Here is a 15,366-nt window from a genome sequence, read left to right on the forward strand (position 1 = left end):
GAAAATACAATTTGTTTTTTTTTTTTCTCATTTGATTGGATTTTGGAAGTTATTCGAGAAAATGCCGATAGATTCTGTTTGGCTGAAGATTTTTTTTTTTTGAAGAAAGAGATTGAAATGGGAAAATGAAGAAGAAAAGAACAAGCTGCATTGAAGATTATGGATACAAATAATGGAAGAAGATGTTATTGAAACAATTCTTTCGAACGTTTTTGGTTCATCGTTCATCATCAACGTTTTGGAAGAGAAAATGGTTTTCTATTTGCTCATCAACTTATTCAAAGATGCGAGAAAGGCATGATTGAAAGGAAAAGAAGAAGGAATCTTTGTGCAGTTGAAGATATTTTCAATGCAAAAGCAAAGCAGGTTGCAATTGACAAGCGAGACAAAAAGAATAAGTGATTTATTCTCCCAACAAATTATCATTCCATTATATTTCAGTTTGTCTGTTTTTGCTTCGTCGGATGGAGCTGTTGTCTCAACTTCTCTTTGCGATGCGCATTTTGTATGAGTTTTGTCTGTTTTGACAATCATCCTCACATTTCATTGTAAGCATTTTTTTTTTTTTTTTTTTTTTTTTGCTGTTCAACGTTTTTTATGATTGCACTTGCTTCGTGTTCATTTCGCACACCTGCACTTTTGTATTAAGATTATTTCACATTTTTGAGCAAAAAAATATTTTTTGAATTTTTTTTTTATCTTCATGATATTTTCTCCAAAAATCTCGCGAATGCAATTGAATTGAACAAAAATGATAATATTATTGTCACATAAGTAACATATGTAATAAGATAGCAACAGTGCTGGGGCATTTGAAGAGTTGTCAAAACGATTGATTGTTCCAACATTTTTTTGTTCGCTTTCTTGTTTGCTGTTTTTGCTCTGTTTCTGAGCTTTATGTGTTTTGTGTGCTCATGGACAACGGAAAGAAGTTGACACCTACTGCACTGCCATCGCAGATAAAGCGTGTCAGGTCGCCGTTTGGGGGCAGAAGCACGCAATTGCGCTCGACGCCGTTCCAGCCTTCGAGCACAGCGAAGCGCGCTTCTGGGGCTGCAGGCGAGCAGACGAAGTTGCTGGATCGATATCTGACCCCTCTTCAAAGAGAGTATGTGATTGACTCAAGTGTGTGATTTGGGTATTTGTTGCTTTGTTTTTCGCGAGTTGGCTGTCTTCTGCGGGTGTGGGGTTTTTGTGCTGCACCAGCTGTTTCGGGACTGGTCTTTGAGGAGCAACGCGGGATAGAGGAAGACAGGGCTGGCGATTTGTGTGGCAGTTCCTTTGAATGATGGAAAGAAATGTGATTGAATTTTGTTTGGTGTATTTTTTTCAGGAACCCGCCGTCGCAGATTGACGACAGCGACTACTTCATGAGCCGGGCGAGGCTGCTGGCATCGAGGAAAATAACGTTTGGGGCGATGGAGCGACGGGGGAGCTATTTTATGCCGATGGAGGGGAATATGTGGAGAGAGTCGCGAGGGCCGCTGGTGACGTTCACAAGGGAAGGGGTGAGGAGGCTGGGGGAGCCATTTGAAGAGATGATGGTGGCAAAGGAAACGAACTGGCCGGGGGGGGAGCAGATCATCCACAATCAGATGTGCATTGATGTGACGCTTGGAGATGTGGAAGAGATGCTGGGGAATGCGGCGCAGCGAGGAAGGAGAGCTGCTGCACCAGATACGAGTGGAGTATGCGTGTGTGTATGGCGAGCTGTGGAAGGAGCAAGAGGCGGGGGCAGAGCGGGAAGAGCGGCTGCGGGAAGAGCTGAAGAACAAGGAGGAAGATCTGTAGAGGACGAAGGCGAATGCGGCGCAGATGCTGAGCGAGACGTGCGTGAAGTACGAGGCTCAGGTAGCGGAGCTGGCGCAGCAAATCCGGGAGCTGAAGGAGCAGCACGAGGAAACGAAGCAGGAGATAGAGAAGCGGTACTCGGAGTTCAACATGCTGCTGCAGAAGATCCGGGACGACGAGAGGATCTCGAAGCGGACGAGCGGGCTGGCGGAGCAGCTGCAGGAGAAGTACAAGATCATTCGAATGTGGGAGAGGAAGATCCTGGAGCTGAGCGAGAAGAATAACGAAGAGGTGAAGGAGCTGCAGGAGCAGCTGGTGGCGATGAAGGAGAAGGCAGCGCTGATTGATGTGGGGATTGAGAAGGAGAAGAAGCGGCGGACGCAGCAGGGCGGGGTGGTGAGCGAGGACAGCGAGGGAACAGGGTCAGGGGCAGATTCTGGAGCAGGGGCAGGGGTGCCGCTTGCCACGCCTTCTTCGTTGTCGTCTGCAGGGGGTGTGGTGATTCCGTCTTCGGCGTCGTTGATCCTGCCGTCGGGGCTGTGTGAAAAGTGCCAGGAGAAGCTTTCAGAGATCATTAACGATGGAAGTGCTGTGATGCTTGGGCCAGACCTGAATGGGAAGGGGGTTGTTGCAAAAGTGTGGCGCGGGGTGAGTGTTGTGGGAGAAGCAAACAGCGGAGGAGGAGGAGGTGGTGGAAGAGTAGATGCAACGGTGCAGCAGAAGATGAACGAGACGGAGAAGGAAAATGAAGATGCTGATAGCGCTGTCGAAAGTGCAGGAGCAGACAATAAGCGAGCAGAAGGCGCTGTTCAAGGAGGTGATTGAGAAGTAGCAGACGGCGCTTGCGCAAAAGAAGCAGGAGCAGAAGAAAATGAAGGCGTCGTATGAAGAGAAGGTGGAGCGGCTGGTTGTTCAGGTTCGGGAGCTGGAGGAGCAGGTGTTGCGGGGGGAGATTGGCGGAGGCAGGGAAAGCGGGGCAGAGGAGAAAGGGGGGGGAGGGAGGGATGGGGCGGGGAGGAGGAGGAGGAGGAGGAGCAGAAGCGGAGGGGGAGAATACGAGGAGGCAGAGGAGGTGGAAAAGGCAGAAGAAAGAGATGCAAGCGCGGTGAACAGGATTCCGCTGTCGCTGCATGAGGATGCGAAGAGAGAGCGGGAGGACTGGATCCCAGCTGGGGCAGAGGCAGGGGCAGGGGCAGGGAAGGCGACTGTTGTGCAGCGGCTGTACATGCTTCTTGAGCAGACGACAGACAGCAGAGACCGGGAAGAGTCGGAGTGGCCTGTTACTTCGCGTGGTGGAACGGTGACACGGCAGCCAGGAGCAGGCACGGTGCCTTTGCCAAATGGGAAGACAGAGATGAAGTAGCTGATGAGCGCAGTGTCAGGGTCGCTGGTCCATGTGGCGTACGAAACGGCGCATGTGCTTCGGATTCCGCCCACGCGGCGGTCGTCAGTGCCGATGGAGCGGCTGCTGACGCCGCTGAAGACGGGGCTGCAGCCGTCGCTGGTGTGGACGCTGTCGACGATCCGGGGGATATACGGAGACAAGATCGCGGCAGACATGGGCGGGGGCAGTACCGGGTGGGGAGAGGCAGGGGCGGGGAGGCAGGAGTTTGGGGACTTTGTGTGCATGTGGCTGGGGGAGAAGCACGCGGCGCAGAAAAAGAGCGAGGCGGAGCGGTGGGCGATGGTGTACGGGGTGGAGCTGTTCCGGAAGGACTTTGCGGAGGTGTGGCTGTTTGGGAAGTTTGTGCGGGAGGAGTTCACGGAAGACGAGCTGTCGTTCTTCCTGTTCTCCAAACCATCACTGTTTGAAAGAGGTGACGCCAAAGGAGTCCATGGAGGAGAGCGAGAACTTTCTGATGGTGTCGTTCTGAATACTTACGATGTGCTCAGCGCAATGTTCAAAGGTGCGTTGGAGAAGAAAATTAAGATGTTTTTTTGGGGAGTTTGAATGTCTGCTGCGGAGAAGTGAGAGGCGAAAATATCAGTGTTTCTGGCGTTTTTGATAAACCACTACTGGGCAGAGACAGCGAAGTTGAAGCAGGTGATGAAAGCGCTGCATGATGCGATTCGTTGAGGCGATACATCGACTTCATCATCAGATGCAGCTTACAGAGGGACCACGAACAATGGGAAGAAGTATCTTCTGTGTGTGTGCTATCCGCAAACTCCACAGGCGCTGTCACAACGTTTCTTCCTGGATGCATACCGGCTGTCGGGCTGCTGTCTACCATTATATGCATCTGTGCTGGAGGTGTGCAAGCGAAACGTCTTCTTCACGCTGTGTGTGCTGTTTCTGGATGTGTGCGACGCGGCAGACCGGCGGGCGCCTCTGACGGCGTCTGAGAACAGCGCAGTTGTGAAGACGATGAGCCGGCACCTGGCGCTGCTGAAGCCGGCGCTGGACGATCGGGTGCGGGTGCTTTCGGGGGTGTCTGCGGGGGTGTCGGGAGGGGTGCTGACAGGGGCGGGGCTGAAGCGGAGGGTGGAGGCGGTGCAGTCGGCGGTGGGGAAGAAAGAAGGGCGGCGGGCGCTGTTCCGGATGGTGCGGCTGCTGGTGGAGCTGGTGGGGCTGCCATTGGGATGCATACGGCAAGCAGCACAGTCTTTCAAGGCGATGGCGTTGAAGAGGGAGGGAGAAGGAGACAATGCTTTATCATCAGCTTCATTATCATTGTCAACATCGTAGCGATTGTAGCCTTCTTTTCCTTATTCTTCCTCTTCTCCGATTTCCAAGTTAAACATTTTTATTGCCTTCAGATGATGCAAACGGATTGTTTTAACTTTTGGAAATGGAAATGTTGAAGAATGAATAAACAGGCAGAGGAAAGCGTTTGGGTTGAATGTTTCTCTTAACCTGAAGCAGCATCAACATCGTTGTTTGCTGGTTTTGTTGTATTTTCAACATTCTCTGAAGGTTTCTGATTTTCCTTGAAAGCAAAGGAAGCATTGAGAAAACACAATTTTCTTTTTGCCAATGAGCTGAAAAGAGGTTGTTTTTCTCAAAACAATCAAAAGAATGAATGGAGAATTTGAAACAAAAAATATTTGTCAACTCATTTTGGGAAGAACTTTGGTGAAAGAAAGAAGGAAACGGAGAAATTCATAATTTATAATATTTTAGTTATTTTCATTTAGAAAAACAAAAATTGAATCTTATTTTTGTTGTTATTTCTTCGCTTCATTTTGATGAATTTGGATAATAAATCACTTTAAGCAAACATATGAATATTAATTTTTGTACCGTTGATTGAAATGAAAAAATAAAAAGATAAAAATTTCGATGAATTTCTTCAAATGTAAACAGAATAATCAGAAATATTCAATGATAAAAAATAATTATAATTTCCTTTAAAGAACTCTAAAGTTTCATGAAAGCTGGTGATGACATCTTCGTATCCTTCTTCCTCCATTTCTTCAAAAAACTTCCTTTTCGTTGCATTTCTTTTCATTTCTTCCTTTTCATCTTCATTCTTTTTTTCCAATCGATTTGAAACGCTCATAAAGAATTGTAAGCAATCATATACTATTTCTTTATTCATCGTTGGTTGATGAATTTCCTCTAAAAAGGCATTGGAAACTCCTCCTTTCAACAAGTCCTCGACTTTCACAACTCTTCTTTCTGCTGCATTAAATAAGGAACAAATGCACCAATCGCTGATTTCTCTTTTATTTTGTCTTGCTGCTCTATATACCTGAACAATGCTGATGAAAAGACCAACAAATTCTTCATTCCTCAATTGACAACTGAAAAAATAAATCGCTAACGTTTGGATCCATCTCCTGATTACCAGCACTTCATTCGCTTCTTCTTTGTTCATTTCCTCTTCTTTCTTCTTCCAATCCACATTTCTTGTCAGCTCTTCCAATTCTTTTGTTGCTTCTCTTCCAAAATGCATCTCATTCAAAATCTCTCCCTCCAAGCTATAGTCAACCCGATGTCGGTAAATCAAAAAGTCCCAAGTAGACTGATAGGCCAGTTGTGAAAGATTTCTGTGTTTCTGCTGATGTTCGATGATTTCTGTAATCTCCTTCAAATACAGTTCTCGTTCGATAAACTAATAAGAAATAAGAGGGGCAAAAAAGTTAATATAATAAAATTGAAAAAGAAATGTTCACACCAAAAATTGAGTAATACAACTCAAAGCCAACAAAGCCATTTCCACTTCTTTCTGAGCCTCCTCATTTTCCTCTTTCTTCGAGGCAACTTTCAAAAGACAAGGTACACAAATTGAAATCATTTCAGGCGATATGCAATAATTCAACAATATATCGCATTCACAAAGGTTAACAAGAAGCTTTTCATTCTTTTCTTCTTTTTTCTTTTCTTCTTCAATAATCATTCTCTCAAATCTTCTCAATTGAGAATGATTAACACAACTACTCCACTTGTTTTTCAGCGCTTTGCAATATCCAATGCTCTTCAACAACAAAATTTCATTTTCCAACGGTAGCTTCTTATCTTCATTCATTTTGTTTATTTTATTGAACATTTCTTCAGCGTAAACAGATTCTAATTCTTCTTCGTTCATTCTATCAACAAGTCCATTCATTTCTTCGATAATTTGTTTTTGCCCCTCACAACCACAGCATTCCAATTTACGAAATAATTCTTCCAAAATTATGTTAACGAACAAAGGTGGTGCTTTCAAGCAACATTTAATATTCACAAACTCGAAAATTTCTCTGCAAGGGAAAGCTCCTGAACATCATTATTGGTTTTTATTTCATCATATATTTCCATTCTGTTTATTGACTCAAAGATTAATTTATTGTAAAATATCGCATACAAAACAAAAAGCAAAAACAACAAACAATGTTGATTATTGTTGGAATATAAATACAGCAATACAACAAGAATTCCTTTGCTTTTAAAAAAAAATATGAAATCGAAATCACAAAGAAGCCAACGATATAGGCTATTTTAAGCAAGCAAGAAAGAGTTTAATTTCTTTCTGATCAAGCTAACAATAATTTATTTTTAGGATCTGGATTGAATTTCGATGAAATTTTGAACGCATTGGAAAATATCCAACATGTTTAGCATTGAATATTAAAAAAATATCTATTTAAACATTCTGATCCACATGAAGAAGAAGCGAAAAAACTTTGAAAAGAACAAAACAAAGAAGAGACAAAAAAGCAACAGTTTGTTCATTAATCGTGTGTGTGCTTCAATGCCCTTTTTAAATCAAAACATATTTGTATTTCAATTTTGACACTCACATTTTGTTTCATCTGGAAGCTTTCCTTCATCGAAATGATTTTTTCTGTTATTTCAGAGTGTTTGCTGGTTTCCATGAATGTTTCAAATTTAATGTGTTGAGAAAAGTTATATGATATCTGGATAATTTTGTTATTAGTTTGCTTCTTGAATGGGTTGTGCAAGCTGAAGGAAGATTGATGGAAGGGAATCAAGCTTTCAATAATTCACATTTTTGATGGTGCTCGAGCGCATGATAATTGAACGCATAAGAGAATTTATCAAGACAACATTGGGCTGCATTGTTAGTAGAGCATTGAAAGAGATTTTATTCCAAAAGGCTTGGAGGATGAGAGAAGATGAAGAAATTCGAGATGGAAAAGGGAGGTTAATTCAATATGCGAAACCAAGCACATGGGGAATTTTGAGAACGTTGAAATCTATTAAAAACTTCGTGGAAATGCCAATCGATGCGTTTTTTTCTGTAAAGACGCTTGTTTCATTTTTCGGAAAATCATCATTTTGGGTTGTTTTGATGGCTGTTGTTGATTCACCGATTTCGGTGTGGATTTCGAGGCAAACCTTGAAGCCACATGGAAGAAGAAGAAACGAATCAAAAAGACAGAACAGATAACGATAGAAATGTTTGATCAAATTATGTGTGCAATTCGTTAGATGTTGCATTTGAACAATTTTTATTTAAATAAGAAAGAAAGAAAGAAAGAGAACAAGAATAAAATAACTCAAACTTTTTTTCAATGATAATTTCTAATTTTTTTCTTTTCTATTATATCTCTTTTTTTCTTTCATTTTTAGTGTTGCACAGAAGTTCTTTTGACTTTTGCAAATAAAAAACAAATGGTTGAGAAGAAATGATAAAAGGCAGACTGCTTCGATCAGAGGGGCGAGAAGAAAATCTTAATTTTTTTGAAAAATGGTATTACCTCATTTATTGATGAATATTTTTATCTTTTATTTCTTTTTCTATCTTTTATTTTAAAAATTTTCAATTAACTTTGTGAACTTAAAAAACTTCACTCAAAAACGGATTCGTCTTGCAGATCCTTATCAATTCAGACTCAGCATCTTGCAGTAACTTGCGAAGACACTCATCCTCATCGTATTTGTTGGACTGTGTTTTTTTTGACAGCATCTGCTATTGAATGTGTCTTTCTTATTTCTTTCCATCAAAATTGTTGAATCGCTCAGGATATCGCTTATATAGCAGCTGGATGGAAAGAAGACGCATTAGCAGAATGGAAATGCTGCTGCATTCCGCTGAGTCTGCTTGCAGATGCGAAGGGGAAGGAGGAGTAGGAGGAGGAGAAAAAGAAGGAGAAGGAGAAGGAGAAGGAGAAGGGAAGAAGAAGAAGAAGAAGTTGAGAATAGAGTTATCAGGCCGTTTGGAATGAGAGTGGAGGAAATGGAGAGAGTTGAGGGAAGGAAATAAAGAAAAGGAAGAAAGGACTAAAAAGAAGAAAAAGATAATCACTATCATCATCAACTATTTAATTGGTGACTTCATTGTCATTTTCTACTGCAGCTTCTGCTCCTTCCTCCACTCTTTTCGTTCCTTCTTCGTCTTGTTGTATTGCTTCTATGAACCGTCCTTAGTCTGCCCTCTTCCTCCTCCTCTTCTGCCTTCTCCTCTTATGATCCCACACAACATTTCCCTCTCTCTCCCAAGACATTCACACGCTCTCCTCTTCGGCCCTGTCGGCTGTGACAAGTCAGCACTGTTTGTATTGTTTCTGGGAGAGACTATCTGTTTGGAAGGGGAAGGTTATTTGAGGTGAAAGGTAGCTTATGTGCCTCGGGTGTGTAAGTTAAAATGGATAAAAATGAAAATAAATGATTTTTTGTTATTTATCATTTTTTTTTCATTTCTAAATCAATGATAACCATATTATCATCATTTCTTTTGTTCTAAATATATTTTTACCTACCTCTTTCTCATATTCATCGTATGTCCTTTTATCCGTCATTTTCAACTCAGATTCCCTTCATCTTCAATGAAACCATCAAATCCAACAACCTCTTCTACACTCCCTTCATCCTCTTCCTCCACTCCATTGTCATTCAAGCATTCTGTCTGGAACAAGACTTGGCCATTCTTTCAGGCGGAGATGAAGCAAATGTGGGCGAAAGAGGATACAACCTGTCTGGCGGGCAGCGAATGAGGATAGCTCTGGCAAGGGCTGTCTATTCATCGGCTGAGGTATTTGTGTTGGATGACATTTTGGCGAGTGTCGATGCTCATGTGGGACAAGCACTAGTTGCAAAGTGCATCAACCAGCTGCTTAAAATAGAAGACTATCTTGTTCATCACACACCACATTAAAACATCTGCCTTATTTTGACACAGCCATCGCGATGAAGGAGGACGGAAGAATCAGAAAGACATGGAAGGCAGAGGAGTTTGCAGGGGTTGTGAAGGAGATTGGCGCGTTGGTTGAGGAGAATGAAAATGGTATTGAAGAAGAAGAGGTGGAAGGAGAAAGGGAAAACATGGAAGATGGTTATAAAAGCAATTGAAAAAAAAAGACTGAAGATTCTGTTAGCATGACTTTGTCATCCTCATCATTGTCTTCTTCTAATTCTTCTTTTTCAATTTATTATTATTATTATTATTATTATTATTATTATTATTATTATTATTATTATTATTATTATTATTATTATTATTATTATTTAATAAGTGACAGACAAGGCAGAAAATGATTTGTCAGGTCAGACAGGTTTAAACAAATTAAATAAATAAATAGGAAATGTTCACTCATCCCCTCTTATTTTGTCAAATCCGATTCTAGTACAAATAATACTTTGCGTTCATAGAATCCATAACAACAATCTTTGAAAAATAAAGCGTTATTTCTCTTCATTATTACGAATCAAAAATATTAATGCAAAAAATGACTGTACGATCACATATATTTATATGACAATTTAGAGATTATGTTTTCCGAATTCATCATCTATGCAAACTTACGCGTATTCAATACGAATGATTAAAATTTCATTATTTTCCGAGTGCAATACATTTTTGAAAATGCAAGAGATAGGTAACGCAAAACATTTCACTGGTTTGCATTCATAAATGCATTTGGAATTTCGATAATTGCATTTCTTTCTATTTTTCTTTTTTGAAGAATTGTTTTCTGAACTTGAACATTGCAATGAAGATGAACAAAGAAAGAAAATCAGAGAAATGAATTTGTTAAAAGAAGAGATGGTTGAAGAAGAATTCGCATCCGTTTTTTCAGAAGAACTGTTCAAAAAAATAGTCAAAATGCTTGAGGAAAAGAAAATTTCTGTGGATTGCATTATTCTGTTGTTGAAGAATGTCGGATATTGCAGCGCATTAAAAGATCTATCAAGGAGCAACTTTTATCGTTCTGAATTGAACAATAAAGTTCAAAAGATGATTATTGAAGAAGAAAAGAAAAAAGAAAGAAAGAACGAAAAGCTTTTGGCTGATCTCAGCGAATGCTATTTGTTTTTAAGCCGGTTCTTCTCGAAAGAAATGATTTCAATTTGTGTACCCTGTGTTCTGAAAACTGCATTGAAAAAGGAGGAAAGCAAAGAAGCACAAAAAGAAGTGGAAATGGCTTTGTTGACTTTGCGCAATGTTAAATATAATGTATGAATTGTTGTTTTTCATTTTTAACGTTTCTGAATTTCTTTCTCTTTTTTTAGGACATTGGAAAAGAACTGTATTTGAATGAGATCAAAGAGATAATCCTGCATCATCAACAACACAGAAATCTAACCCGGCTTTCCTATCAATCAGCTTGGGAATTTTTGATTTGCAGATTGGACAATGATAAAAGCTTGAAAAAAGTTTTTGTGAATGAACTGCATTTTGCGAGAGAGGCAGCAAGAGAACTTGAAGAGCTGTCGAAACGTGTGGATTGGAAGAGAGGAAAAGAAACCAAAGAAGAATACATTTTATTGAGATGGTTCAGAACGTTCGATTATTTCTTTAGGGAATGCAAATTGTGGAACGAAGAATTTGTTGGGCTCATCAACAGCATTGTTCAGATATTTGGAGCGACAAAGGATAATTACCAATATATTTGCATTCGGTGTATTGATGCATTAATATCTGCAATAAAAGTGAGAATTGCGATAGTTGAAGGCTTATTGAAATGCAGGGCAATTGACACTTTTTTGGAAGCGATTCAGCATCCAACATTAGATGAATGTGTGGTGTGTAAAAGCTTGGAAGTTTTTATTGAAATTTTAAAGAGATTGAAAGAAGAGGTAGACGAAGAAATAGAAAAAGCAAAAAGAAAATCAACTAAACGGAAGGTTTTTGAAAAGATGGAAGAAGAAGGATATGAAGATGCTATTGCATGCTTTCATGGAATATTGCATTTTCTTTACAGAAAATATTATTGTGGACTATCGTCAAATATTTCTGATTATTTTGTGAATGTTTGAGGAAATGAAATTCCTCGTATTTTATGACTCAAAATGTTTGTTTTTCTTTTTATCATTTCGTGAAATTGAAAATAATCATTTAAGAATATTTAAATTTTTATTTTTGTTTCGCTTCATTTTGATGAAATGAAGGGAAAAAGAGAGAGAGAATTAAAATGCCTTCTATTTTCTTCTTTTTCAAATGATTTGTCTGCTCTTCAAGTTTTTTGAAATAAAAATCAGTGAGTCATTTATCATCCATCAACTTGAAATGTCTCTTCTCCGTTCCTTTGATTGGTTTTGTGTTCCTTTTGCTTCTTCCCCTGCTATTCCTTATTCCACTTAATTTCAGACTATTGAAACAAAAAATCATAACTTCATGATGAAATAGAAATTTTCGAGACGAAAATGAATAAAAAGAAACAGGATGCTTTCTTTTGCAAACTTGTGAGTTAAATGTTGCTTCTCAACCACAAAGGTCCTCTTTCTTTTTCTGTTTCACCTTACAATGTGACTCTTCAAAAAGTCATATCCAAAAAAAATGTTCAATGCCAATTTTTTTAATGAGCAAGATCAATATTAAAAAAACAAGAAATAAAGTGGATGAAGATATAACATTTTGAAAATTGGAATAAATATTCTGTCAAAAATTATTTCATTTACCCATATCTTCATTCTTCTTCAGAAAAGTTTACATCAGATAACATAATTTTGATTGTAGCATCTGCAGTTCATAAAATAATTCAATTCAAAAGTTGAAGAAATACACTGCTCATCAGAATTATGTGATCCTGATGAAGTTTCTTTATTTTTTTACAACAAAAGCATAAGTCAAAAGCGAAAATATATCTATCAGTGAATAACAAAATGACATTTAAGATTTATCAGTTTTTGTTTTTAAAAAAAGACTTGATCAATATAAAAAAACGTTTATTTTTATATTTTGCAGGAAATTATTTTCAAAAAAATGTGATCCGGAAAAAAAGGTTAATTTGCGAATGATGAAAGTATTAATACAAAAAAAGAAATAATATACAAACAAAACAAAATGACAAGAATTACAAAGGGCTCGATTCAAAAGAAAATACATATACTGCGCGATCAAGGAAAAGGAAGAAACGAAATTGCTCGTATATTGAATATTTCAGTCAATACTTCAAAAAAGTACTTGAAAACAAACCATATTCAATCAAAACGGCTTGTCAGACGCAAACTCGGAAGGCCACTTATTCTTACGCCTGCTCTGTTGAGGAAAGCTAAAAAAGAATCAAAATGCATGAAAATTCGAAGAGCCAGAGATCTAACCGATTATCTTGGTGTAAATTGCAGCAATTCCACTGCTCATCGACTATTGCGCTTAATTAATAGAAAATATACTAAGAGAAAAATCAAACCTTATTTATCAAAGAATGCTTGTGAGAAGAGAAACGAATTTGCGGAAAAACATTTAAGGGATGATGAATTATGGGAACTTACGATCTTCGCAGATGAAAAAAAATTCAATTTATTTGGATCAGATAATACAAGAATGGAATGGATTGAAAAAGATAATGAGGAAATTTTCGATCATCAAAGTCAGAATAAACATGAAAAAATAAATATATGGGCTGCAGTGGGTTTTAATTTCAAATCACCAATCGTTTTTGTCAGTGAAACAATGAATTCTGAGGAATATTGTCGTATTTTGAAATTTTCATTAATTCCTTATGCACGCAAGCGATTCAAAAATTATTGGAGATTTATCCACGATAATTCACCAATTCATCGATCTTTAAAGGTGCAAAATGTTATCAAAGAATTTTCAATAACCAGCGGAGAATGGCCTCCTTATTCTCCAGATTTAAATATCATCGAAAATGTGTGGAGCATTTTATCTAGGATAGTTTTCAAAGATGGAAAACCAAAGAAAAATGTGAATGAGCTGAAACAATCAATTTTGGATGCCTGGAATGAAATTGAAATGGATATAATAAATAAACTTGTTCATTCGATGTACAAACGCCTTAAAACAGTTATTTTGAATGAAGGAGGATCAATCAACTATTAATATATTTTTATTATGTTATTGGCATTAATTTTTGAAATTTAACTTTTTTTTGAAAATTCAGATCACATATTTTTGACAAATAATTTTTTCTATTTACAGGAAAATCGTTCTTTTTTTATCGTTTTTAAAAAAAAGAGGGAAAAAAATTATCTCTATTGCAAAGCATTAACGTGTTTGATAATAATAATAATTGAATGTGATTTTTTTTCCTTTCATTACTGTTGCTTCACATTTTCAATTTTTGTAAGTGGATCAGTTATTTTTGATTGTCAGTGTAATAACTTTTGACTGCTATTTCTGTACTTCCATTGAAGGTGATGGAATTGAAAAGGAAAGAAGAATGAAAGGATGAAACGGATACTTTCGTGTGAGATAAATGATGCGCTGTGAAGTGACTGAAGTTTGTGAAATTTAAAAGGAAGAAGATAATTTCCCTGTGAAAAAGATGGAAAATACTGAATCAACATTTCTGATAAATGATTTGCGAAATGTTCTTGAATAGCTAAAAATGCTGTGAAGTTAATAAGATGAAGTGAGGGATGATAAAAGATCAAATGTTCAAGAAGAAGAAATTGAAGGAGAAGGAGAAGGAGATGCAGAATAAGAAGAAAGAGGTTTGTATGAGTTTTCTATTGCTTTTGGAGAAGACTTGAAAGAATTGAGCGAAAATGCATCTAAAATCTGATAAATCAAATATCAAGGTGAAAAAATAGAAGATGATCTTTCTATCAGTGAAAAATTGAAGAATTTGGTTGTTTCCCTCTCGTATTTGGTTTCTCGTTGGCTTTTTCGTTTCCCGCTTGCAGTTGAGGAACCTTTTTTGATATATTTCTTCCATATCCGTCGTATTATTTGCTTGCTCTTCATCTTCTTTTCTTTTCTTTTCAGATCTTGTTCAGTTCACTCCTGAAAGTGGTTATTCAACAGGTAAACAAATTGCTTCAATTCTTCTCCTTCTTTTCCTCTTCCTTCCTCATTCTTCCCGAGCTGCGCCAATAGCACCCATAGAAGATTCATCGCCTCTCCTTCAGCATGCTCTGATTTCTCCCTCTCTTCAGCATCTGTGCTATCTCTTCCAGACACACACACACACACTCACTCACTCACGCAAACTCACACAAACGCACAAACATGCAAACACACACCACAATCACCTCCGTTATTTTTCTCTTTTTCTCTCTTTTTCTCTCTATTCATCTTTCTTTCTTTCTTTCTTTCTTTCTCCCTTGTAATTTAGTATTCTGCAGAGCTCTCAGCGAATATTATCGTGCACAATGTGTGTGTCTTCCCCTCCAATCGAACAGAGAGAATGCAAAAATCAATGGCAAAGAATGGTTAACTCCATTGGAATTGTCTCAATTTCGATGTTACAACACAACAGATGCTTCATCATTGCAGCAGAGAGGTAGAAGATGAGGAAGGAGATGAAGAAGGCTCAACTGAGGAAAAAGGTTGAATTTGAAAAGTCTAATCCAGAGGTGGAATGTCAGACAACATATTTGGCCTTTCCTCTTTTTTTCCCTTCAATCAGATTATCCACTCTTCATTGTTTCACTTCTTCTTGTCCTAACTGCTTGCCTATTCCAGCTCCGTTCACTTCCAGAGCATATCTTCGTTCTAATGCTGCTTTTTTTAAAGCTCTTCTTCCACTTCTAGGAGAATCGCTCCAGCTGTAACTCTCCCAAACAATCCGCCCAAACACACGCTTCTCTCTTTCTTTTTGCTCAAATTCAATTTCTTTCTCATCTTTGTAGGTTTGTTTCATTCTTTTTCCTTTTCTTCTTTTCTATTATCTCTTTCAGTCTCATCTGCATTTTTTCAAGATAGCCCTTTCTTCTTCTTTGGTTTTTAATTTTTGGATTTTCTTTTGTGAAAAAGATTGTCTTCAAAAGATATATCCGTT

At 38.4% G+C, this 15,366-nt stretch overlaps 5 protein-coding genes across 5 annotated transcripts; all 5 read left to right on the top strand.

Annotated features, from left to right (window-relative positions):
- Positions 1-863: 863 nt before the first annotated feature.
- Positions 864-2,075, top strand: MONOS_3733 (uncharacterized protein; the record flags this gene model as incomplete). Its single annotated transcript, XM_067873752.1, has 3 exons — positions 864-1,125; positions 1,207-1,267; positions 1,334-2,075. Exons 1-3 carry the CDS (start codon positions 915-917, stop codon positions 2,073-2,075), a joined length of 1,014 nt encoding a protein of 337 aa, XP_067719608.1. The 5' UTR covers positions 864-914.
- Positions 2,076-2,662: 587 nt separating this feature from the next.
- On the top strand, positions 2,663-3,154 carry MONOS_3735 (uncharacterized protein; the record flags this gene model as incomplete). The annotated part of the gene is made up of 1 exon (XM_067873753.1): positions 2,663-3,154. The coding sequence occupies one exon, from the start codon at positions 2,663-2,665 to the stop codon at positions 3,152-3,154; it is 492 nt and encodes a 163-aa protein (XP_067719609.1).
- Positions 3,155-3,247: 93 nt separating this feature from the next.
- On the top strand, positions 3,248-4,480 carry MONOS_3736 (uncharacterized protein; the record flags this gene model as incomplete). The annotated part of the gene is made up of 2 exons (XM_067873754.1): positions 3,248-3,698; positions 3,894-4,480. 2 exons carry the CDS (start codon positions 3,248-3,250, stop codon positions 4,478-4,480), a joined length of 1,038 nt encoding a protein of 345 aa, XP_067719610.1.
- A 4,320-nt stretch (positions 4,481-8,800) lies between these two features.
- On the top strand, positions 8,801-9,755 carry MONOS_3737 (uncharacterized protein; the record flags this gene model as incomplete). Its single annotated transcript, XM_067873755.1, has 4 exons — positions 8,801-8,811; positions 8,991-9,154; positions 9,360-9,464; positions 9,694-9,755. The coding sequence occupies 4 exons, from the start codon at positions 8,801-8,803 to the stop codon at positions 9,753-9,755; spliced, it is 342 nt and encodes a 113-aa protein (XP_067719611.1).
- Positions 9,756-9,869: 114 nt separating this feature from the next.
- Positions 9,870-11,531, top strand: MONOS_18279 (uncharacterized protein). Its single transcript, XM_067871283.1, has 3 exons — positions 9,870-10,077; positions 10,144-10,634; positions 10,691-11,531. The coding sequence occupies exons 1-3, from the start codon at positions 9,972-9,974 to the stop codon at positions 11,435-11,437; spliced, it is 1,344 nt and encodes a 447-aa protein (XP_067719612.1). The 5' UTR covers positions 9,870-9,971; the 3' UTR covers positions 11,438-11,531.
- Positions 11,532-15,366: the final 3,835 nt, after the last annotated feature.

Source organism: Monocercomonoides exilis, assembly GCF_001643675.1.
Source record: "Monocercomonoides exilis strain PA203 chromosome Unknown scaffold60-472593, whole genome shotgun sequence".
Classification (NCBI taxonomy): Eukaryota; Preaxostyla; order Oxymonadida; family Polymastigidae; genus Monocercomonoides; species Monocercomonoides exilis.